Source organism: Thermoascus crustaceus (genome assembly GCF_041956765.1).
Source record: "Thermoascus crustaceus strain CBS 181.67 unplaced genomic scaffold VTN00scaffold_11, whole genome shotgun sequence".
Taxonomy (NCBI): domain Eukaryota; kingdom Fungi; phylum Ascomycota; class Eurotiomycetes; order Eurotiales; family Thermoascaceae; genus Thermoascus; species Thermoascus crustaceus.
Window position 1 is genome coordinate 654859 of NW_027192537.1, and position 24023 is coordinate 678881.

Genomic DNA, 24023 nt, shown 5'->3' on the forward strand with positions numbered 1-24023 from the left:
CATAACTCCGATCCTGTATGATGACGATGCAAACGGTGCCGACACCCGACTCGGAGCCCGACGCGGAGGCAACAGCGATTAATTAATAATAAGCTCATTTGGGGATGATTTCGGCTTGAGCTTCTTTGAGGGATGACAGTCGGAAGGACCTAGGATGGCATATAAAAATGTACACATTGGTGTTCATGCTTACCTAATCATGTCAGATGCATAACTATAACCTGCACTCTGGACATGTGACCTGGCCCTTCCACACCGCCTAACGGATACGGCGATATCTTCCTCGGAAGCTTGGGACTTACACATTCCTGATGCCACCGGCATAGGCAATTGAGATGGAGACTTGCTGGGATGACAAGATTTCGACTAGATTTCATATTTAATCTTAGCTGTTCCTGTACTTTCTGTGCTACACCTAGGTGCTACCGTTGATATAAACCCTTGTCTATTCTGCCAGAAGATGGGTTAAGGTCGATGAGGGGCTCGAACCCATCGACGTCGGGATCATCTGGAGTCTAGTTCCTAAGCGTTGGCATGCTTAGTTTGACGGGCTGTTAACTAACTAACTAACTAATCCCCGGATGCTTATGTTATCCGTGCACTAGGGAGTTATCGCCAGATCTTGAGGCGGATCCCGTGCAGGCCGCGATCTCGATCCGGGATATTCAACCTTTTTAGCGATATTAAACCAGGATAAACGCTTTGGAATGTCGTGAGACATTGAAAACATATACCGGGAATTCTTGATGGCGATACGAGTGCTGAGATATCTCGATCGTTCAGGCGCATCGTTCAGCCGGACCAAGCGCGGGGCGAGCCGTAGCGGGACTGCCCCATCCAGCATGCCGGTGACCGCGGGGTATGCTTCCGCAAAACGATATCAGAAGCAACACACCGTCGATACCCAGAGAGCATCTTGATTCTCATAGATGTCCAGCTGATCAAAGATGGCCACCAAAGCAGTGATATTCGACCTCCTCACCGCCCTCCTAGACAGCTGGTCCTTCTGGAACGCCGCCGCTGGCAGCGAGGACGCTGGCCGTCGCTGGCGAACCCGCTATCTGGAGCTGACATATGCATGCGGCGCCTACCGGCCCTACGAGGACCTGGTCGCCGAGTCCGCGATCGATACGGGCCTCCCAGCTGATGCCGTGTCTAAACTTCTCGCATCCTGGGACTCGTTGCAGCCCTGGCCGGAGGCTGTGGAGGTTTTGAAGACCCTGCGGAATAGGGGCTACGGCCTGGGCGTTGTCACGAACTGCTCTGCTGATCTGGGTCGTCGTGCAATCGCTCGCTGTGGTGGCGTGCGGTTTGATGCGGTCGTGACGGCGGAGGAGTCGGGGTTCTATAAACCCAATCCCAAACCCTACAATGACATCCTCGCCGCGCTTGGGGTCGATCCAGCAGATGCGCTCTTCGTGGCGGGCAGCAGCGCTGATGTGCCAGGTGCGGCGGCTGTAGGCATGCAAGTCGTCTGGCATAACCGTGCCAACCTTCCCGCGTTTCCTGGATCTGCTCCCCTGCGCGAAGGCCGTACCTTGCAGGAAAGCCTGCACGGGTTCCTGGGCTACAAGGGCCTGACGCGATCGGAGATATCCACCCCGTCTCTGTATCTCAACAGGAAGAAGTTCGCTGAGAACTGTGAGCGGATGCGTCAGAGGGCGGCTGGTCTGCAGGCGCAGTTCCGCGTGCACATCAAGACGCACAAGACGGTCGAGGGGACTGAAATCGGGCTGAGCCACGGCGAGGATCGGATTGTCGTCAGCACGCTGAAGGAGATTGAACATGTGGCGCCTCTGATCCGGAAGGGGACGGTACGCAGTGTGAGTATAGACATACCTCTCCATGCTATCTTCAGGCTATCACTAACACGGTACAGGTCCTCTACGGCCTCCCACCGGCAAAAACGTACATCCCGCGCCTAGCATCCTTAAAAAGGAGACTAGGTTTCGAACTCATCCTGATGATCGACCACCCGTCGCAGATCTCCATGCTGGAAGCATCCAACCTAGAGGATACATGGTCCATCTTCATCAAAGTCGACTGCGGCACGCACCGCGCCGGTCTCGAGCCCCAATCCCCCCTCCTCACCTCCCTCATCCAGACGGCCCTGCAGTCCTCCGACAAGATCCACATCTACGGCTTCTACTGCCACTCGGGCCACTCGTACGCGAGCAACTCCCTCGCCGAAGCGGAGGGCCACCTCCTGAACGAGATCACCGCCGCCAGCGACGCCGCGCGGCAGTGTCTCCAGCTCCGACCGGACCATCCGCAGTTGACGATCTCCGTCGGCGCAACGCCCACCGCGCACGCGGCCTCGTCTTCTGTCGCGGAGAAGATCCAGAACCTCATCCCGGGAAAACTGGAACTCCACGCGGGCAACTTCGGTCTTCTGGACCTGCAGCAGGTCTCCACGGGCCTGGTCGCCCTCGACCACGTCTCCAGCTGGGTCGAGGCCGAGGTGTGCAGCGTGTATCCGGAAAGACAGGAAATCCTCGTCAACGTCGGAACTCTCGGTCTGGCCCGCGAGCCCGGTCGTGAGCCCGGCGTCTGGGGCCGCGCGATGATCCTGCCTGCCGAGATGGAAGATCTTGAAAAGGCCTACGCGTGGAACGTCGTCCGCCTATCGCAGGAACACGGGATCCTGGCTCCGAGGACGACGGATCCGAAAGAGAAAGAAGAATTGGTGAACAAGGTGCCGGTTGGTGCGCGGGTGCGGATCATCCCGCAGCATGCGTGCATCACGGGGGCGATGTACGATTCGTATATCGTGGTCGATGAGGATGAGGGGGAGTGTGTGGATGAGTGGGTGAGGTGTCGGGGGTGGTGAGGGTGAGGTAGTGCTTCTTTTTTTCTTTTGGGGAGGTGGGGGGGTTTATGCGTAGATTTATGATTTAGATGTAAATGAGAATGGAAGGTAATGAAAGTAATAAATAGCAAACAAGAGATCGACACCCTTCTTCATCATTCAATGATAGGACTCAAGTATGTAGGAAAGGGAAAGCGAAACGCGGAACGGTCATCTACCCTGACTATCCTACCTATCTTCAAGAGGCGAATTGTAAACAGGTAGGTAGTAACGAAGAAATCCTGTTGAATATCACTTTATATGAACGTTTTCTCTTTCTACCTGCACTATACTATACAACATATATACCGGGAGTAATGAAAGTTCAAACAAGACACATAGCAGCGTATAACAATGTATGTATAAACATACCACACGTCCCAAGCATGATCACCACTTCTACCCACCTACGCTTTCACTTCCCCGCCCACAACCTCCCTATTACTCACGCCCCTCTTCTCATCATCACCATCCTCATCAGACCCCTCACCCTCCCCCAACAGCGCCAACAACCCAATCTCCCTCTCGATGCGCTCCTTCAGCTTCGCGTCCTCGGCGGCCATCCCCGTGGCGCCGAACAGCTCGTCCATCTCCTCCAGCGTGCGGCCTTTCGTCTCGGGCACGAGGAAGTAGACGTATAGGGCGCCGATGGTGGTGATGCAGCCGAAGAAGATGAAGGCGCCAAAGTCGGAGGCGTGCAGGAAGGGGGAGGTGGAGATGCCGACGGCGAAGTTGTTCAGCTATAGAAGTATGTTAGTAAAGGACGTTGCGTGTGTGGAGGGGGCGGTGACTTGGGGATTTTAGGGCATTGGAAGTTGAGGAAAGGGGCCAACTTACCCAGTTGCTGCTGCCGCCGATACTGACGCCCTTGGCGCGCATGCTCAGCGGGTAGATCTCACTGATGAGGATCCATGCAACGGGACTAGTAGAAGGTTAGCCGCAAGTTGAGCAACAAGAATAGGAAGGCAGGGAAAATACCCCCAAGAGTATCCAAAGTTCGCACTGAAAATCCAGACAAAGGCGACGGCCACCCATCCCGCCGCGCGGTGGTTGTCCCAATCGCCATGGTAGGACCCGCTGATGCCGGCAACGATGAAGTGGCACGCTGCCATCCCAATAGCTCCTGCGAGAAGGATCTTCTTCCGACCGACGTTGTCCACCCAAAGGACGGCGGGGATCGTGAACACGAATTCGAGGATACCGACGACGCCGGTTGCGAGAAGTGAGGTAGTGTTTCCGCTCAACTTGAACGCCTTGAAGACGAAGGGACTAAGACTGTTAGAATTGGACGATAACGGTGCAGCTGACGGTGACTTACGCGTAGTAGTTAATAGCGTTGATACCGTTCCATTGTTGGAAGGTCATGATCAAGCACTGGCGGTGTTAGTATGCCCATATCGAACTTGCATAATATCAGAGTCTGCAACTCACAGCAACGATGGTCCGCTTAAACAGAGATGGGTTGGTGATCAACGAGAGGTAGTCGTAGAACCCGATCAGGAACCTGCTCTTGAACGACCCATCCTGGTACTGCGGGTATTTCCTTGCTGCCGTCTCCACCTCAAACAGGCGCAGCGCCTTCACTTCCAAGAACTCGACCCGGACCAACAGGTCGTCCGGAGACGCGCGACGTAACTTAGCCAAAGTCTCAAGACACTCCTGTTCACGGCCCCGGTTCATGAGGTGTCTTGGCGACTGCGGCATGAAGAGGACCATTCCTAGAGCCAGGACAATCGCAGGGAAGAGCTGAATGCAGACCGGGACCAACCAGGCTGCGTCGGACTGGGTCTCGCCGGTACCGCCAATGAAGTTTGTACCGTAGCCGATCTAGACAGTTAGCAACAGGATAGAGGTTTGTCACGGCTGGTACTTACCCAGAAGCTGACCATGATACCGAACGTGATGGCAAGCTGCTGCACGGCAACCAGAGACCCTCTGATCTCAGGAGGTGCCTGCATTGATTAGTACATGCTGCTCCTGTATATACAGAGGTAACATACCAGCTCAGCGTTGTAGAGAGGAACAATCATGCTCAAGCTTCCCACCCCGAGACCAGTGACGAAACGGCCGGCAAAGACGTAGTCTTTGTTCTGTGTACAGGCCTGGACGATGACACCGACCATAAAGACAATGCAGGCGATCAACGCGCAGACTCGACGTCCAACGGCGTCGGCCAAGTAGCCGTTGAATAAGGTACCCAGCCAGGCGCCTAGCTCAAGAATTGAGGTCAACAGACCCTGTGCTGTACCGGTTGTCGCTGCGTAGCCGTCCGTCTGTAGAACATAGCCATCAGAGCATGAACATTTCGATTCACTTGAAGCATACATACGCGATTGACAAATGATGTCATGGTCAAGACCTGACTGAACATTCCCTGGTTGTCTGCGATAACCAGTCAGCCTAGCGGCATCGAATTGAATAACCGCATAACTTACACCCGTAGACGAAACCTCCCAGGGAGGCGAACAGCGCAATGGCGAGAGTTCTCGGGTTCCGCGCCATACCGCGGATCCCAGAGGGGCCAGCGAGCTGAGCTCGTCTGGCCGACAGATGCGTCTCACCAGCTGTAGGAGCCATACTCTCTCACAGTCGGAGGAAGCGAGGCAGGTCGAAGAGAGAATCGAGCACCGACTCGTAAACGCTCGCTCGACGCGAAAAGAGCTCCATATCCACCCTTTAAAGTTAATGCCTTGTCATCGGGATATCCCCATGGGGACTTGGCAAACGGCGTCATTTGTATTCAGGCTAAAAAGAACCCCGGGTGCCGCTGCGCAAAGCTCGCTAAGCTTTATTCGTGGCTTGTCTGAGCTTCAGGCATCGCATTGTAATAGGACGCGGCCTCACTCGGATGCAGTTTGCTGATGGTGGCGTCCTCAACCACCTCTTGGCTCGGTTGGCTGCAGAAAGCTAGAGGCTCAAATCCTTGCAGACGGGTATCTAGATTCCGAGTGAAGTCGCATTTCTATGTTGCAGGACACCTGGAGCAATTAACTGCCGCATCGGAACCGCAGCTTCGACAAGTGACTAGAACACTCCTCAGAGCCGGCTCGTCCCCTCGACCTGGGGTCCGGGGTCTGGAGATATGGACGCAGTAGCAGGAGCACCCTCATGCAGAGAACACGAGCCATCCCCAACATGGCAGTCTTCATCAGAGGGCAAAGCTGCAAAGAGCCGTACCACAGTAGCAACAGCTTAGTATTTTGCCAGCCAGTCAGCATCCTCGACAAGAAGCCCCGTGGGGACTCCTTTTTAACCGCATCAACGAGATTTCGTAGAGGGGGTTCTCTCCGTACCCACAGGTCTGAGCAAGTTCCGGCTGTCAGGGTCCACTCCACACGAGTTCTTCTCCACCTCCACGCTGTTTAGCTCCGGGGTTGCTCTCCTCACGTGAGCACTAGCGAGGTTAGGCGTGTCAGCATGTCCGAGGGTGCAGGGCGGACAAATGGAATTCCTCATCAGACTCGGGGTATCTGGAGTGCTCTCCACATAAGCGTCAGCTATGTGATCGTAAGCCTGGAAGGTTCGGCTGGATACAGCCCCCGCGTCTCAAGATGAAGACAAAGCCATTGTCGCCCGACTGGACGTTTGAAAGCCAGGGGCCGTGATGCTATTGCTCTCGGGAAAAAACGGGAGGCGAAGAAACGCGTCGAGCTGGCGAGCGGATCCCGTCACGGTCAGCAGCTGAACGACAATCTTGAAGCAGAAGAAGAAGATGATGATGATGTAGGTCCTGTTTATGATGGAGATCCATGTTTCTGCAGAATTAGTTCTACTGGGGTACAAACGTACCTCTTGTCGCTGTCTGTCGCGGGACATCCCGGAGCACCTGACTCCGCCAAGACATTCGATCTCATAATCAATAACCTTCATTTGACGTCCATCTGCGGGATACTTTGGTTATGAATGGATAGTATAATAGTTTCTCGTCTTAAGGGCAGCAGGACTACCATCCTCTAGAGTACAGTACCTTGGGAGTCAGAAGACACCAGGCACTCGCTAGCTGTCTTTGTACCTACTTGCCTAGTATTACCGTGGAGGTTTTTGATATTTGCTATTCTTCTTGGTTATCTACTTGATAAATTCCCGAAGTCTCCATCATTGCATTGCATATATTGGAAACCGCGTACTCAGGACACAGATAACTGTAAGATACAAAGGTACTTAGTCTTTCAAAATGCTTATCTTCATATCGCAATACCTACCTACCTATTATTCCTTACAATTCGGGCCTATAAAGCTTGACAAAGCGCCTTTCACTCAACTTCTTGGAGGTTGTCACAACCAAAGAGAAATAATAAACAGCTGAGTTGTCTTTTGGCATTACCTGAAGGAACTTGCGAAGGTGATCTATACCTTTTTCTTGTCTCATTGTTCGCTGTGGTCGTTCCAACACAGCACTGAAAGCAATTCTTAAGGAGCCCATATAGAACTCTCCAAGTTGATGGCTTACGTACCATACGTATATAATGAACAACAGGGTTTAGAAACAAAAAGACGAAAACAACTAAGAAGCATGTAACCTAGCTGCAGAAAGTAGTAGTTCTTTCAACCTTTGAAAACTATAAGAAGCGATTCGAAATTCAACACAGAATTAGGTAGTAAATCTCACTCCATCAGCTATTGCCACTCAGTATCTGTCAGCCGAATATTACCACTATAACCTAGTGGTATGCCAAGAAACCTATCAGCCTAGTCAGCACACGCCGATCCGGGTAGTTATCTCGAAGATCCTTACAATATTCGGTATATCACATCTATACATCATATCTTTCGGAATCGCTTGATATATCATATTCGGAAGGTCTTAACCCCTAATCCCATGAGATAAATAATCAGTTAGTTAGGTAGATTCGAATAATCAGAGCTTTCATCATCATACCTTCGGATTACTAGGTTCGCACAGTCTGACAGTATCTCTTATATATCTAACCTCTAGATATCCTCTCTCAGAGAACGATAGCAACAGCAGCAACAGCGAGAACATCTCACTAAATATCATTCTTCAACAACCTTTTCAGTGACATAAGTTGGTTTAATAACAGTCAACATGGATTCAGAAATGAAAGTAATGAAAATGATCCACACCAAGAGAAAACGCTCTCCTTCCGACATGGAAGTCTTGGTGCGCGAGAAATATATAACGAGCGTGATAGGACTCATCGACAGAAGCCACCACATAGGGGACCAAGTAGCCTCCTTCCTACCATCTGATTCTGGCATCTGGAATGTGGATCACATATTATCACATCCCGATCACAAGCCAGTGGTCATTCCCACAGGGGCGAGTTACGAAATTATCCTGGATTATTGGCGGAATTGGCAGGATATGTGTCTCCAAGGTGGCTCTAGCATCACGTGTCAAAGAACGCGCTTAGGGTAGAGTCGGATGGCAGACGCCAGTAGGCTTGCAATTTTGCGAGTTGGGCGGGGTTGGGTTGGCACCTTTCTTCAACCCAACCCCGCCCAACTTTTGAATATTACTACTTACTTAGGTGAAATGTAACCTATGTTGGAAATGATTTTTCATTATATAGTGGAGTGGGTTTTGCGGGTTGGGTTGGGTTATCAAGTCAAAATGCACGGTACAGTGCGTATGTAGACAACTTATTGGATAACGACGTGGCGGAGGTCTCACGGCTGAGATTCCTGCTTGATGGGAAAGATATCCGTTCACTATAGATGACAGACAGATAGTTTGAAGAAGATACACATGAATCATATTAGGTGACCCATAGGTATTAGGGTCATGTCCTGAAGTCGTTATCTATGTACTGTACAGTATTTTCATGGGTCAAATAGCTTTCATAGTATTTCCCAACCAGAAACGAAACCAGCCCTGTCCATTTTGAAACCAATCCCGAATTCATTTCCCTCCACGATCATGGGGGCCCGTAATCCATCACGCAGTGTACGAGAAGACTACCCCGTCTCCAACAAAATTCAGTCACTGCCTCCATAGCCAAGGGTATCGATATTCACATCCTAAACGAAGGCACCGGCAACGGTGGAGCAGAAGAGCAGGGCCAGGATGCCAAGCCCGGTCTTGGAGATCGACTGCTGTGGGATAGTGGCAACCGCAGCACTGCTCGACGTCTCAGAGGCAGCGCTACCCGTCTTCGAAGCAGAGCCGGTGGACTCACTGCCAGACACCTTGGCCGTGGCCGTCGCGGTCTGGTTGTGATTGCAGAAGGCGTCGCCGTAGTTGACGCCGTTGCTGGTCAGGCAGCTGCTGAGGTCGCCCACCGACTGCTCCTGCGCGAGACAGTACAGGCCGCAGTCGTTGTTGTATTTTTCGACGGAGGCGGCTTTGCAGCACTGGTGCATCACATCGGAGTAGTTGCCCCTGGCAGGGACGGCGCAGGCGGCATCAGTCGTGGGAATTTCATAGAGCTTGGCGCCGCAGTTGGCGGCGGTCGGGAGGGCCGCGGCGGTGGTGGTAGCGGTGGTGGTAGCGGTGGACATTTTGTCGGTGGGTTATTGTTGAACAATGGACTTGTAGTGTGGGATCTGGGAGTAAGTAGATGCAGGTAGCAAGGCTTTTGAGGTCTTGAGCCTGCCTTCAAGGATGTGCGAGAGAACTGATAAGGAGATGATGGATGGAGAACAGGAGATCTCTGGAGATCAAGGAAGACTGATGCTTTTTATGTCTGCTGCAGACCCCCAGACCACAGCCACGCAACCTGTCTCACTCTCACTCCCAGTCTTGACACATCTGACTGGAAGGATCCGGGATCCGATCTGGTGAAAGACTGCTGGCCCAATGAGTTTGCGTGCCATTTATAAGGTGATGTGGACAGGTCCACCAGAGTCACACAGTCGAGGCTGGCCGATAGGTCAACCACGTCGAAAGAAACTACATGTTGCCCGCAGACGACCAACGACATTTCTCGGTTGTGCTGGAGACCGTTCCTCTGCAAGGGAGGCCTGGTTGGATGCCGGTCGGACGTCTCCGTGTCTCGAACGGTCGCCAGATGAAAAGGTCAAGAAGAGAGATCCACAGCGGCGCTGCGGTGTTACTAAAATAAACAGCCTTCCCCCGGTCTTGGCACTTCCGCACGGGGCTCGGCGGAAAGCTCGAGAAGAGACGGCTGGCCCGGAACCGAACCTCCCATATGCCAAGTCTGGAACTCGGGAGAGTGCCTCTCTGGAAGGGATTTTCTATCCTGTGTACATCACATCGGAAAGTCTAAACAATCCAATACGTATCTTTATTGTCTTATCGAGAAATACTTCTTTCTGTATGTATGACTTATAGTCTACTTTAGGCGTGTAACAAGCTTTTTAGCATGCCCCACTGCGGATTATTTAAAAATTGTACAGCTGTTGGGCGCATTACCGTGCGCCTGCATAGTCTCTTATTAAAGGAGATTTTTGTCTTAATATGCTAAGGTACATTCAAAACAAGAAAATGACCAATGCAAATCGAGCATGCAACTTGTCAAGACGGACAAGCTTTGACCAGCGGGAGGTTTCTACTGCATTCGGAATGCTCATTGTCAAATCCAAAAGCGTCGCAGGATCTATTAATTTAACCGGGCATGGTCGTATGGCACAGACAGAAATAAAAAAAAGTCTTTGGTGTTTCATCCGGCTCCATGGCTCATTAGATGTGGACTTGCGTATGGAATCGAATTTGCAGCGAGACAGGCTTTGAAAGGATGGAAATGTGCTTTCGAAACCTTTCGTGTGGTGAGGGATGACTCCCTCATTTTCACGTTCTGCAGAGACGGCAATCGTGAAGCAGTACGTGAGTTATTTGTGAGAGGACAGGCATCGGCGTTTGACACCGACTCCTGGGGCTGGACACCACTGCATGTAAGTCATGCCAAGCTGACATAATTAATCACACTGATACACCATTGATAAATGCAAAATATGGCGCTATATATCTTATTTCTGGGCCCAAGATAGGCCAATTTCTTCCAAACAGTATACTTTGTCAACGTACCTACTGACTAAATTGATATCTAGTATTCTACGCGCAACGGAAGAACCAAGGTGTGCGAGTTCTTGATAATGAACCATGCTGACAAGACCGCACGTTCCTACTCACAATTTATTCCGTATTCCAGAATCCTGAGCCCGTCCACTATACAGTCAGTTGTTGAAAATGTATTGAAGTCTTCACCTCTTGAGCTTATTACCTCCATAACATGTATACCTGAAATTTTTGATCTCTTTCATGACTCTATTGGATTTGATGACAGCAATATCGACCCGTAGTCATTGTTGACCATAATGTCATATGGGGATCTCGCAGATCAGTCTAGGTTACCTTGCACGCCATTTCTGATCTCTAAATATTATAAGGAAATGATGGAGAATACAAACGAAGAGCGGCTTCGTGATGCAATGAGCCATTCCATACGTCATCCTGATCAAACCAGTTTCAAAATGCTCCTAAATCTCGACGAACATGGAGGAATATCTGGTATCAAGATTAGCCTCGTCTGCCAGATTATTCAATTCGGCTCCGAAGAACAGACGAACTGTTTCCCACTTCTAATGGACCGAGGGACTGATTGTAACCTCATCAGCAGCGATAATATGGTTACGGGGATAGCAATGAACTTCGCGACATGATTTGTAAGATGGATGATTTTGTTAGGGACGGCGAACAGGGGACAAGGATCGTTCATCAAGCGCGAATTAGCTTCAACGGAAAGTCCATTGTACAAACTGGACGGAGGGTGGATACACTCAGCGATCTCTTCACCCTTTGCCAGAAAACCGTCGATGCTCGGAATGGAAGTCTTCCGGATTTCAAGCACAGTCGGTAATCATCTTTCTCAACCACACGATGGATGTTCGAATAGAGGCCTGAGGTGGTGCAAGGAAGATGTGGAGCCTTGGTGGGAGATGCTTCTGCACCTAGTGAGGACCAGGCAATGTTTGTGTCGATTTCTCGATATCACGCGGCAGGCTGGTACCGATGTGGAACGCAACAGCGATGTCTCGCGGAAAGGCTGCTACATTGACAAGGTAGAGGACGCTTTTAATAACATTGGACTCCAGGGTAGCTTTGACGTGCTGGGAAGCAAACCGGAGCATACCCCGACAGGACCACACATTTGTCACTGGCGCCTTGAGGGTGACGGCTTTGACTCCGTATCCACAGTTCTGAGGGAGACATGGTCTCCACGTAACAGTCCTGGCGTGACGTGCACCCAGAGATCAGAGACAGAAGCTACCTTCCTGGAACATACACCTTGGTACCTAGGGATACATTTTCAGCGAGGGATGGGTGGATCTCGCGCCTGTGCGCTCTCTTATTTTCACGCTCGGGGAGAGAAATGTTGAAGATGGTACAAACCAGGGGAACGGTACTATTGGCATCATCTTGCAGAGCTCGAGGGCGTTCACATAGATTCTGGTGGGAACTCCGTGGAGGATTCGACGGTGTCGATACCGGGGGCATTCCCTGAGTAGGCAGGTTCGGCAAATCTATGTGTGCTGTACTCTGTACGGGACAGGAATAGCGAATACGGACGGAAGACTGGGCACTATTAATGGAGCATACAACATGACAATGCGATTGAGTCGGACAAAGTACTACCGGTTGATCTATTGTACTAGTATCGGATCATCAACACTGAATACCGATGGCGGACCTGGAAGACATCTTGTCTACGCACCTAGAGTACATGAGTACTTCGCATACCGCTGTATATGTTCGCAGGACTCAATTGGATCTACACACATACCCTCTAAGGGCCATCATCCATCAAATTAGCAATTAATCTATCCCCTTCCCCTTTCGTCCTTAACAGAAACCCCTTCTTCATCCTTTCGAGCAAACCATCACCTTTACTACATACGCATAACCTACCTAAGGTACGTAAGAAGAGAGCCAGGTAAGGTATACCCCTTTCCGCAAAGCCGATAAATAGATCTAGATACCTCTGTAGTTCCTCGGACAAACCAAAACTATACAAGCTCTTCAGATAATCAACGGAGAAGACTACAAGGACATGGAATTCCAGTGCTCTTTTTATTTCACATCTCAACCAGCTTTCAAGGAAGGAACTTCCCGCTTATAGGCGTAGAATATCTTGCTACTAAGGGTTTTTATCGGGCTGCCTACATACTAGATTAGATAGTTTGCATTTTAGAATGTGCAGTACTAATCATAAGAACTTCGATCGATTGTTTGTCTGTTGTAGAAAAAGGAATAAATAAATAGCCATAACAAGAAAAAAGTCTTCGTCGCGTGATTCCCAGCTAGTTCTACTGAATCATTTCGCTGCTCATATTATTAGATACAGCGGGATAACAATTCAAGCCAGAATGGATAACGTCCTGGATGACGTGCTTAAAAATTCTACAGTCACATTACTGCATTATCTGTTTTCCACATTCTGGTTGGATAGAACGGAAAAACGGAAGCTGCATCATAAAAATACGCTCATTGACGTCTCGTCATATATACGCTGAAGAACAGATCGCTCCTCATTTCGATACACAGCCGCCTCATCTGCACAGGATTACGCCAACCGGCCCCCGACCCTCGAGGGAACCGCCAGCTTCAGCAACTTCGAGAAGTCCGGCGTTCCCAACCCGCTGACGGGATCCCACCCCTCCGTCGCGTTCCAGCTCGCGAAGGGAACCACAGGGCTGCCGTTGGGCGAGCCACCAAAGCGAGCGCGGCCGTCGCACCCAGTGCTACCGCCATTAACGATGTCATTGAGACCGCTCCTGCCGGCGCCGTAGAGCCAGGGGTTCAAAAAGCCCATCGGTGGCTGGCGGGCTCTGAGACGGGCATCGTTCAGCAGCGCGATGACACCTGCAAATGCTGGTGCGGAGCAGGACGTGCCGTCGAAGTGCTTGAGTGAGCCCTTGTCGAACACGTTGAAGTTCACGCCTTGAGCGGCTACGTCGGGAAAGCCGCGGCCTTCAGGGTTGTACAGACCGTCCCACTTGTCCCCGAGCTTCTCGAGGTAGTCGCTCACGGCAGACTTCTGGTAGTCTGGCACGGGCCAGAGGTCCGAGAAGCCGCCGGAGGAGAAGTAAGTGGCTTCTTCGGGGGCGATGTGCTGCGTCGAACCGACGGACGTCACCCAGGGGCAGGATGCTGGGAACTGCGGCATGAAACGCGTCTGGTTCTTGCCGTCGTTGGTCAGACAAGCTGAGCCGACACCGGAGTCACCGCTGGAGAAGATGACGGATACACCACGGCTTCCTAGCTGCATGAACAGGTTGCAAACCGAACGGGCGTATTTCTCAGGAACACTCTGTGGGATAGTCGTTAATAACGCGGTCAGACAACATAAATGGGACACCTTACCTGCTCGTTTTCGCCATACGAGGTAGAAATGACCTGAGGAAGATCCTTCTGGTCCATCTTCAGCACGTTCTGCAGGAAATCCAGATATGGCTCGTTGTTATTGTCGTCCGGATTTGGCTGGTCAAGATCCGGGACCAGCTCACCGCGTCCACCGGTGCTAAACTCAGTGACAGGGAGCGGAGCGCTCACTCCGACAATGTACTGCAGATCGAGATTTGCTTCACCACTGTCACTAGACGAGTGCTGGTCGTTGAGACCACCGTTGTATGTGATCACGGAGAAATTTTGCCCTGCGGCATAAGGAGCAAGCTTTTCTTCGAACAAGGCAAGATCATCATAGCGAGCGTACTCCTCGAGGTAGCTGCAGAAGCCGACCGTGCTGCCGCTGTTAGCATTTGCCTTGTAGCCTCCGAACTTGTACAGATCCTGCAGACACTTGGGTGTGATCTCCCTGTTACAGTCAGTGCCAGTAGTTTGACTATCAGCTCCGGCCATCGAGGCGTGGATATTAGCACCTGAGCCAATGGGTTTTTCGCGGGAAGTGGAGTGGTGTCGACGGATCTGCCCGAAACGGGTTGTAGGCTGGACCATGTTGATATGCGGAGTCACAGACTCTGGGATGGAGTACTCGAGAGCCCGGAGCCTGCGTACTCGGCTGCTGGTCTCGCTGACAAACCACTGGAACTGGGTATCCAAGAGATCATTGGCAACTCCGACGGTCGTGCGGAAGTTGATCCAGTCGGCGTCTTCTTGGATGTCGGTGATACCAGCGGACTGCAGCCAATCCAGGACAGCGTCCACAGCATCATCGCTGGGGAGGAGCATCCTCTTCATCTCGTCGTGGGACTGAAAGTGCTTGCCATAGTTGGGGCTAGATGGCATTGACATATCCAGAACGGCCCTCTCGAAGCCCTCCACATCGTGCTGCTGGAGGGCAATCTGCAGCCGAATTGGCTGGTCATCGCTTGGTGTTGCCGAGAACCTCCAGCCTGTGAACGACAATCAATCGGGATGCACAGTACCATTTAAAGCACTGGTGATAACCGTAGCCTTACCTTCCGGAACCTCACGCAATCTCTCAAAGACCTCGCCTGCAACTGACGGTGTAAAGAGCGAAATAACCGCGAGCGACGCGGCGCCCCGGCCAAGAAGGGACGACAACATTGGGAGGGACTGCACACGACAGAGCGGACTACCTAGAGGAGAATCCAAAGATCGTGGAAACTGGCCCTTCATAAGAATAATAATAAACAGCACACGAACCCCTTTGCTGCACGCCTCATGACCAATGGCGCGTTCTCGCCGCGTATCTGCAACCCTATGGTTTCTCCATTCTCTTTGTCTCGGCTGGAATCCAGATTACCCGACGGGGAACCGGCCATAGCGCAAGCATTAGTACAGGCCAGGAACGAAAGGAATTCGAGAGCTTTGCGACTACCTCGAAAGCCTAAAATAAAGCTATTGCGCCGGCAGTTGCGCACTCTGGCACCTGCAGATTGCGAGGTAACATAGCGTGCGACTGGTGACGATTGTCTCTCTGCCAAGACAGCGTTCCTGAGGCGAAGACTGGAGAGGTTTAGGAGGCTAGGACTCTAGAAACGCCCCGGCCACGGTGAGGTCCCACCGTCCTAGCCCCTGGATGGAAGGTGATAGGCATTCCCGAGCCCTGTCTAAGATAAGGGTACTGGCGCGGGGACGAAAGAGATGGTCAGATGGAGATCGATTATTTTGTGCTTTGTCCGGGCCATATCGGCTCTTCAGATTTCAGTGCTGGCCTTCATGGTTTATATTTCTTGGACCGATTCTGGCTGGGAAGGCGGGGAAGATCTCAAAAAGGAGGGAGAATGGAGGGAGGATTCCTGCCAAGACACGTTGGAGATCTTATCACACCCAAGCTTTCTCTCCAGCCCCAGATAAGACACCCAAGTAAGCACCTAAATACCTTACAGTCTTCGCCTTGGCCGGTTTTTGTCTGACCCGATCCTGTCATGCGCAGGACAGGCTTATGAGGCACGCATCGCACCGTGAAGGACAGCTGATGAGGTAGCATCGGGTTAGTCACGGCCCTGCGAGACCATCCGGATCCTAGAAAAGCAACCTACTCCATGTTCTGTATTATGGACATTGCAGCAATTGCTTATTGTCATAATGTCAAACACACAAAGTCAAGTTGGATGAAAATCCCTCGAAGCCCAAATGGGGAGGAACAAGGATATATCCCTATACCTCCAAGGAAGCGCCCATCAACGCATTCACCTCCTTCGCCAAAACCGCACCCTTTGACCCGAAAGCCGCCCTCATCCTCAGCTTCGGATACGCACTGGGGCAGTGGCTCTCCAGTACGGACGTGGAGTACGCAGACCCTATCTCGTCAACAGATCTTCCCCCTATCTTCAGCGGCTTCCAGACCACGATTATGGACACCACCAAAGTCAGCTACCTCGCAGACCTGACATCGCAACTGCGAGCCCTAAACTCGAACGGACTGCGCGAAACGTACTGGACAGCGACGTACAGACTCAACGACACCCTAGCCGAGTTCATCGTCGACACATTCGCCGAGGAGATGAACACCACTCGTCGACATCGTCCCGGGGATGCTTCCTGGCTGCGTCCTGCAGGCGATCACAACGGCCATGACATCACACATGTCACAGAACGGCGGCAACGCGCTGGGCCTGTCCCCAGAGGACGGTCCCCTCATTCTTCTGGACCTCTCGATACGATGGTCCAACAAATCCGACGATGAAGCGACAATGCGCGCAACAGCTAATTTGCTTTCCAAAGCAGCAGCGCAGGCCAAAGCGAGGGGCCTAGAGCACAGGTACCTGTGCATGAACTACGCGAGTGAGTTTCAGGACATGATTTCTTCGTATGGGGAGGAGAACCGTCAGCGGTTGAGCGATGTGGCGAGGAGGTATGATCCCCAGGGGGTGTTTCAGAGGTTGCAGCCGAAATATTTCAAGCTGGATGGTGGCCTGAGGACGGGTTTGTGACTTGAGTAACTAGGTACCTTGTCAGTTGTTTGCTTGATGGAAAAATCTTACTATTAGTAGTTAAAAGGTTTTATCTATCTATTTTGGATTATCAATCATATTGTAGAGTATAGTGCGGAATCTATTTCGGGAATAGGTAAATTTTTTTTTTGCATCGTAGGAGATCAGGTCTCACTCTCCTTTACCTAATACTCCTGGTAATGTCAGAAGAAAAAAAAAAAGTAACTTCGGTGCAGACAATCACTAGGTATCATCCTGAATTATATAACGGCAGCACACAGAATCTAGACACATACGGATACGGACACATGGAAAACTACTAAGAATGGTGGACCTGTTTCTTCGCTTTCTTCAAGGCAGGAGTATGATTGAAGTTTGGTAAGGCTCGATTGTATATTTATCGATGATGTCATTCCATTAGTCGGTAGGAGAAGGTACATTGCATGATACTAACACTGTTCATTATCATAACACCATGACACTTTATTGTTCGGAAACTACGTGGATATGAAATTCCATCCGGGAGGTTATAGAGTTTTCTCTGCTTGGATTTTTGTTAGTTCTTGAGTTCTTCAGATCGTGGCCTTTTCTTCGTTCTTCATCTCTTGGTTGCGTAAGTATCTCCTAGTGGATAGATCTAGAGTCGATTGTAAAGTGAATCGTTTGTTTATTTGCTCTTGTGACAGCATGTAGAAGGTACGATAAATTGGCCGTCTATATACAATATATATACCTGATAACAAAAGGAGGTCTTGAGATCAATTGCCCTTGATAAGCTTCCTCACCGTAGTCTCAAAGTCCTCAGGCTCCCGTCCCAGCAACTGCCCAAGCAGGGGACTGACAACAGCCGTCTCACCCCGACGGATGCCCTCCCATGCGGTCGCCCACTCCTTCGACAGATTCACCCCGTGATACGTATGCTTGTCTCCAATCTGCGGCAGGGTTGCGTACTCATCCACGGAGATCTGCCGAATGCGCAACTCCTTTCCGATGATCCGACCCAGCGTCTCCACGCTCTCCCCCAGCGTGAGCACCTTCGGCCCGGAGAGAAGGATCGTCTTGTTCAGATAGGGAAACGCCTCCGGATTCTGCGCATACTGCCGGATCAACTTGGCCGTGGCCTCACCGAGTTCGTCGCGCTTCGCCCACGCCACTCCCGGCCCGGACCCGTCGTGCGGGATGGTGATCTCGCCGTCCGCGGGCGGGTTGTGCGGGTCGAGCCAGGCCGTGTAGATGGGGAAGGATTCCGAGTAGATGCCCTCGCGGATGGCGGTGAAGGTGAATTTCTGGTGCTTGATCAACTCCTCGAGGTACTTCTCCGTCGCGACATGCGCGCGCATGACGTGCGCCGCGGTCTCCTTGTTATCGGTGTTCCCGCCGAAGGCGAGAGAGGAGTAGAAGATGTGCTTGACGCCGCTGCGGCGGGCGGCGTCGATGGCGCGTCTGTGGGCCTGTTGCCATATCATTAATTGTCAGTAATTGTCTATCAGTTATTGTGTACATGCGGGTAATTGCTAACGTGAATTCGATGTTCGTCCTCGAACGACGCGTACGAGATGAGCATCAGCGTCCCAATCCCGTCGAACACGCGCTCCAGCGACGCAGGGTCGTCATAGTCTGCTCGTCTCACGGTAGCACCCGCACCGCTCTCGCTGGCCAGCTTGTCCGGGTAGCGCGCAATCAGGATGAGGTTGGTCGCGGGCACGAGGTGCTGGAGGTGCTTGATGATGCTGCCGCCGAGCCCGCCGGAGGCGGGGAACACGCCAATCTTCGACATCGCGCGAGATTCGTACGGACAGAGGGAGATAGACAAGAGGTATGGTAGTAAATAGAGAGGGACTTCAGACTGAAATCAGCCCTCAGGTGGTGCGGGATGGATGCGGGGCATCCTTTTTGTGCTGCTTTGAAATCATGTCAGACGTGTTGACGAGAGCGGAGATGTTCCCCGCTGATGGCGTCAACCTGACCAGAAAACGGCCCGCTAATATTAGTTAAGCATGTTTCCAAAGAACGAAGCATGAAAGAAGACAATATCTCAGCTGTTTCCGCCTTGTTGCTGGCAATGAAGCTCCAATTGTTTTATTTTTCGGGGTGTTTCTCAGTCCCCCCAAAGTGCTGAGTCAAGCTCGCGGTTTTCCATCAGATAAGCTGTCTTTGACCCTTTATTCTCACAGACTCACACTGCATTCTAGCAGGATCCACAAGGGAATTCCGAATGATAATGTGGGGATTTACTGTCGCTGTCAGTGGGGCCATTCCACGAGGGATCGCCGTAAAGATTCTAAGCGAGGTGCGACGAATGAAGCGCTGTTTCGCTAGGAGATCTGTCTTCTTAGTCTCCACAGTACGATTGAGAGTGTCGGATACTTGCAATTTCAACATTCACTTTTCTTCGTTGTTTTTGAGGATGTTAATGACGGTGTACATGTCTCCAAGTTCAGCCTTATGGGACCCTCGCTAAAGCGGCGTCTTGGCTTTTTGGTCTTATCAATCGCGATGCGGAGTCGTATCTCTTCCCAATCTCGCATCTCTGTTTGGACTTTCGCACCTCATTCTCCGCATGACACAGGACTCCCCATTCATCTCTTCTTGTCTCATCAGCGTACTATGGGCTATTGGATGATATCCAGACCTCCTCTCAATGAGCCATGAGCAGCAAAGGCGGCCGCAGCGTCCAGGGCTGCTGGACCTGCCGCCTGCGCCGCAAGAAGTGCGATGAAGCCTCCCCCGTGTGCTTCGCCTGCGACTCGCGCAATATCCACTGCCACGGATACGGCCCGCGACCAGAGTGGATGGACGGTGGTGAGCGGGAACGCGCTGAACTCGCGCGCATCAAGCACAGCGTCAAGAGGAACCGGAGGCAGAAGAGGATGCGCGCGCCGGCGGGGCAGCAACAGAGTCAGCAGAACCAGAAGGGTCAACAGAGCCAGCAGAGTCAATCGCATCCTTCTGCTCAACTAGAAGTGTCAATCGAGAACGGGCTTGGGAGCCGAAATGGAGACGGTGAAGTGGATGCGACTGCGGCTGACACAACCACACACGGCCTAGGAGCGACAGAAGACAACCCTTCTTTCTATGATGACCAGGAAAATCAACGTGAACCTGTTGCGACGTCATGCTCTACTACGATGCCATATATATCCTCAGGATCTCAATCCCAATCCCAGTCTCTCCTACCCGGCACCATACCCATCCTGCACCTCCGCGAGGCAGAGCTCTTGATGCACTATCTTGACTATGTCTTCCACCTGCAATTCCGGTTCCATTCCCCCTCAATCCGCACAGGCGGCCGCGGATGGCTGCTTTGGCTGCTGATCCGGACAGGGCCCCTCTACCACGCCGCGTTGAGCCTGAGCGCGTTGCATCAGCATACCCTTCTCTACCGGAAAAAGGGCGCACACTGCTCACCCCGGGAGAACAAATACAACAGCACGCTTCAGGAATTGAACGAGTACCACGGTAGGGCGCTGCAAGAACTGCAGGTGTGTCTGCAGAACAGTCAGACAGACACTGGAAGTCCTCACCTTGAGAAGCAGATTGAGATACTCGCATGTGGGGTGCAGTTGATCAGTTTTCAGGTATTCCACCAGCAGTCTCAGTAGTAAGAGTATATGCTGATAACGATAGCTCTTCCAAGGTGGCGTGAGCGACTGGCAGATGCATGTTAACGCCGTAGCTGCCTTGATCTCATCCATCGAGGATGACCGCCAGGCCCGTCTCGACCTCTCAGGGCAGACAAGCGGAAACACTCCGTCGCCAGGTTATTCCGCTCCTTCGTCTGAGGACGCTGCCCTGAACTTCCTCACCACCGTCGTAGTCTGGTTCGACATCGCGGCGTGCGCCTCCACGGGGACGGCGCCCAAGCTCCTCCGCCACCATCCCGCGCTGCTCCGCTCCGGCCGCGCGGACATGCCAAACGTCATGGGTTGCCGGACCTGGGTAATCGAGATGATCGGGGAGATTGCCGCTCTTGTAGCGTGGAAGGAGACTAGACTGGCCCGGGGTGATGGACTGAGCGTGTGGGAGCTGGTCGAGCGCGGTCGGGGTATCCAGAATCAGCTGCAGGCGGGCATCGCAGGACTCGAAGCAGAGGCAGAAACTGGATACGACTCTCCAGATCCGACGACGCCGGTCCAGTGCGCCGTCACCCTCACCTTTGCCTGCGCGGCCCAAGTCTACCTCCACGTTACTGTCTCTGGTGCGCATCCGTCCCTGCCAGAGATCAAAAGCTCTGTATCTCAGACGTTGTCGGCACTCCACGGGCTTATTCGCGTAACAAACGACCGCCAGTCAATTCGAGGTGTTATCTGGCCACTCTGCATCGCAGGTTGCATGGTGGAGCAGGAGTCGGGCCTCGAGGACGTGTTTCGTGCCTTGATCGTCGACATGGGCGACGACGCGCGCGAGTTTGGCAACTCGTCGACCGTGCTGGCCGTCATGGAGAAATGCTGGACGGAAAGACGAGCCAGTATAAATCCCGAGAGGAAGGGGACATGGGATTGGAGGCGCGCCATGGAGGCTTTGGGGGCGAGAGTACTGCTGATATAGTGCCGTTTCCGCAGGAAGAAAGTAGGGGGTGAAAGCCTAAAAAGGAAATTCAGTCACGACGTCTCCTTGACGAGGCTATATAGTATTAGAGGAGTCTGGCTACATCCCTCGTGGCTGTTATTATCTGCCGCATAAGAAAGTGGTGTCCCTCCGGACAAACCCCTGGCGTTAGGATCAACGTTGCCGCGAGACAGCAGCAGCTTCCTTACTGCCTCATACCCATTCTTTGCAGCATATGAGACCGGCGTCTGTCCATCCTCGTCCTTGCTGTCTGGCTCAGCGTCACTGCGAGCCCGCAGCAGCTTGACTACTGCCTCATGCCCATTCCTAGCTGCATAAGAAATTCGTGTCCGTCCCCAGCGATCTCTGATTTGAAGATCAACGTCCTTGCGATTCAACAGCAGTCTAACCACTGCCTTGCCCCTTCTCTGCCGCATAGGATAGTGTCGTCCTTCTGGAAAAGACGTCCTTGAAGTCGGCACTAACATCATTGCCCTTTAGAAGCAGGATAACTACTTCCTCGTGCCCATTCCTTGCTGCCCATAAGAGCGGTGTCTGTGCACGACAATCCTGGTGTGAGCTTTGACATCTTCCCGGGCTAGTAGCAGCTTGACTACTGCCTCATTCCCTTCTTCGGCCGCATACGAGAGCGGAGTCCGTCCATATTCATCCTTGATGTCAGGGTCTGTGTTCCTACAGGCCAGTAGCAACTTAACAGCTGCCGCCTGTCTTTGCGTTGATGATCCACTACTTGAGACTCTTGTGACTTTCTGTTGGCACAGTACATGTAAATGTGTACGGCCAAAAAAAGTCTTTGCAACTGATCAGATCTTTCTGCTCGAGAAGGTATGGCAACGATTCAATAGCCTGGCCATCTAAAGCAGCGTGCAATATTGTTCGACCAAAATAATCAGACTCTGAAAGTGCAGCATTCTTATGACTAAGAATTTCGTGAGACAAAATACGGGGACTTTAGGAGGGCAGCATCGTCGCAGAAAGGAGGGCATTTTGGGAGATCTGCGTTTTAGGTATGGATCAAGCCATCTTTCCAGCTCTCCAGGTGTACGGCCAATATCCCTGTGTATTTTTTATGAAATGAAGCAAGTCTGTCTATCTCCTCATCTACCTCTTTGTAGTCGTGGTGCTCGTCAAGGAGATGGCGAACAAGCTTTCTCTGCAGTGTTTCTGCTGTTGCAAAATCTCCTATCTTAGCCAATTCCTGGATGGGGGACCGCAAAATCCTCTTGTCTCCTGTATTGATATCGTCCTCGGCTTCTGTGTACCGTTATTAGTCTTGTGACGAGCACTGCTTGAAGGATCCCACCAGTCTCTCCTAGTCTCTGAGACGGATCCTCCGCCTCGCAGACTAGTACTGCTAGAGCACCTCCCGAGAGGACGCAAAGCGTTTCGAAGCCCATGAACGGCTTTGTGTCTGTGGCTGAAAGCCTTGTCGATCGTTTCAAGGACGAGTTGCGGTCGCTCAATACCATTACGTGGCTCGAATAGCCGTTCCTCAAAATCATCCGCTCGCACATCGAAAAATTGTCGATATCTCTCCTCGATGGATTGCGCGAGTCTACTGTACTGGCAGAGCAGGTGGACGTATTTTGCTTTAAGAAGACTGTAGAAGAGAGCCCATGAGTAAAAAAGAACACACCATCACGGAACAAAACCCACTATTCCAAGATCTTGCTAGATCGTACAGACCAAGGATGCGGCAAACCGGCTGGGATTGAAGCCCTCTCTCCTCTAGTATTCCGCTCATGGACGTCTGTTGTCCCCCTCTCGGCAGAGGGCAGATTATTGCTTTGGCACATCTCCATTGGACCGTACAACCCTTGGAATTGGAACCCTCTCTTCTTGTCTCGTCTTCCGCTCACGACCATCTGTGGTCTCGTTGGCGGAGCGGGGCAGGTCGTACTTAATACATCTCTCGCACTTCTCAGCGGGCCATTCTTGGAGATATGGTTCACACTGGATGGTATTATTATTATTAATCAAGTTTAACGTCCATATAGAGCCTTCCGGCTATGATAGACCCTGATTCCTGGGCTGCAATTCTCATTCTGAACTGGTGGTTCAGAATGAGAATTATTGCCCTATCTAGTCCCTGGGGCTAGACCTCCATCTATAATCATTCTTGACCTTTTCCTCGCCCTATCCTGCCTATCTGCATAGGGCTTTTGAGCTCTATAGGCTCTCCTTGTTTTCAAGCCAGTATGGGCGTCACCCAGTCTGTTCCCAGGCTGCCCCTATCTATTATCCATCTCCAATTTTTTCCGCTTCCTCTAGGGCTTCCAATCCCCATTCATCATCCTTCCGGGCCCTATCTGCTGCCTAGGCCAGA

The 24023-nt window shown here is 51.9% G+C and overlaps 8 protein-coding genes across 8 annotated transcripts; 3 read left to right on the forward strand and 5 right to left on the reverse strand.

Annotated features, from left to right (window-relative positions):
* Positions 1-947: 947 nt before the first annotated feature.
* Positions 948-2830, forward strand: VTN00DRAFT_2948 (uncharacterized protein; the record flags this gene model as incomplete). Its single annotated transcript, XM_069429210.1, has 2 exons — positions 948-1823; positions 1880-2830. 2 exons carry the CDS (start codon positions 948-950, stop codon positions 2828-2830), a joined length of 1827 nt encoding a protein of 608 aa, XP_069283360.1.
* A 425-nt stretch (positions 2831-3255) lies between these two features.
* Positions 3256-5425, reverse strand: VTN00DRAFT_2949 (uncharacterized protein; the record flags this gene model as incomplete). The annotated part of the gene is made up of 9 exons (XM_069429211.1): positions 3256-3588; positions 3686-3770; positions 3827-4117; positions 4167-4222; positions 4280-4675; positions 4723-4800; positions 4849-5121; positions 5178-5230; positions 5284-5425. 9 exons carry the CDS (start codon positions 5423-5425, stop codon positions 3256-3258), a joined length of 1707 nt encoding a protein of 568 aa, XP_069283361.1.
* A 969-nt stretch (positions 5426-6394) lies between these two features.
* Positions 6395-6702, reverse strand: VTN00DRAFT_2950 (uncharacterized protein; the record flags this gene model as incomplete). Its single annotated transcript, XM_069429213.1, has 2 exons — positions 6395-6578; positions 6638-6702. The coding sequence occupies 2 exons, from the start codon at positions 6700-6702 to the stop codon at positions 6395-6397; spliced, it is 249 nt and encodes an 82-aa protein (XP_069283362.1).
* Positions 6703-8830: 2128 nt separating this feature from the next.
* VTN00DRAFT_2951 (uncharacterized protein) lies at positions 8831-9310 on the reverse strand (the record flags this gene model as incomplete). The annotated part of the gene is made up of 1 exon (XM_069429214.1): positions 8831-9310. The coding sequence occupies one exon, from the start codon at positions 9308-9310 to the stop codon at positions 8831-8833; it is 480 nt and encodes a 159-aa protein (XP_069283363.1).
* A 4022-nt stretch (positions 9311-13332) lies between these two features.
* On the reverse strand, positions 13333-15296 carry VTN00DRAFT_2952 (uncharacterized protein; the record flags this gene model as incomplete). Its single annotated transcript, XM_069429215.1, has 3 exons — positions 13333-14079; positions 14133-15121; positions 15188-15296. The coding sequence occupies 3 exons, from the start codon at positions 15294-15296 to the stop codon at positions 13333-13335; spliced, it is 1845 nt and encodes a 614-aa protein (XP_069283364.1).
* Positions 15297-16237: 941 nt separating this feature from the next.
* VTN00DRAFT_2953 (uncharacterized protein) lies at positions 16238-17128 on the forward strand (the record flags this gene model as incomplete). Its single annotated transcript, XM_069429216.1, has 3 exons — positions 16238-16244; positions 16298-16677; positions 16754-17128. The coding sequence occupies 3 exons, from the start codon at positions 16238-16240 to the stop codon at positions 17126-17128; spliced, it is 762 nt and encodes a 253-aa protein (XP_069283365.1).
* Positions 17129-17886: 758 nt separating this feature from the next.
* VTN00DRAFT_2954 (uncharacterized protein) lies at positions 17887-18905 on the reverse strand (the record flags this gene model as incomplete). Its single annotated transcript, XM_069429217.1, has 2 exons — positions 17887-18579; positions 18648-18905. The coding sequence occupies 2 exons, from the start codon at positions 18903-18905 to the stop codon at positions 17887-17889; spliced, it is 951 nt and encodes a 316-aa protein (XP_069283366.1).
* An 871-nt stretch (positions 18906-19776) lies between these two features.
* VTN00DRAFT_2955 (uncharacterized protein) lies at positions 19777-21676 on the forward strand (the record flags this gene model as incomplete). The annotated part of the gene is made up of 2 exons (XM_069429218.1): positions 19777-20706; positions 20756-21676. 2 exons carry the CDS (start codon positions 19777-19779, stop codon positions 21674-21676), a joined length of 1851 nt encoding a protein of 616 aa, XP_069283367.1.
* Between the last annotated feature and the right edge of the window lie 2347 nt (positions 21677-24023).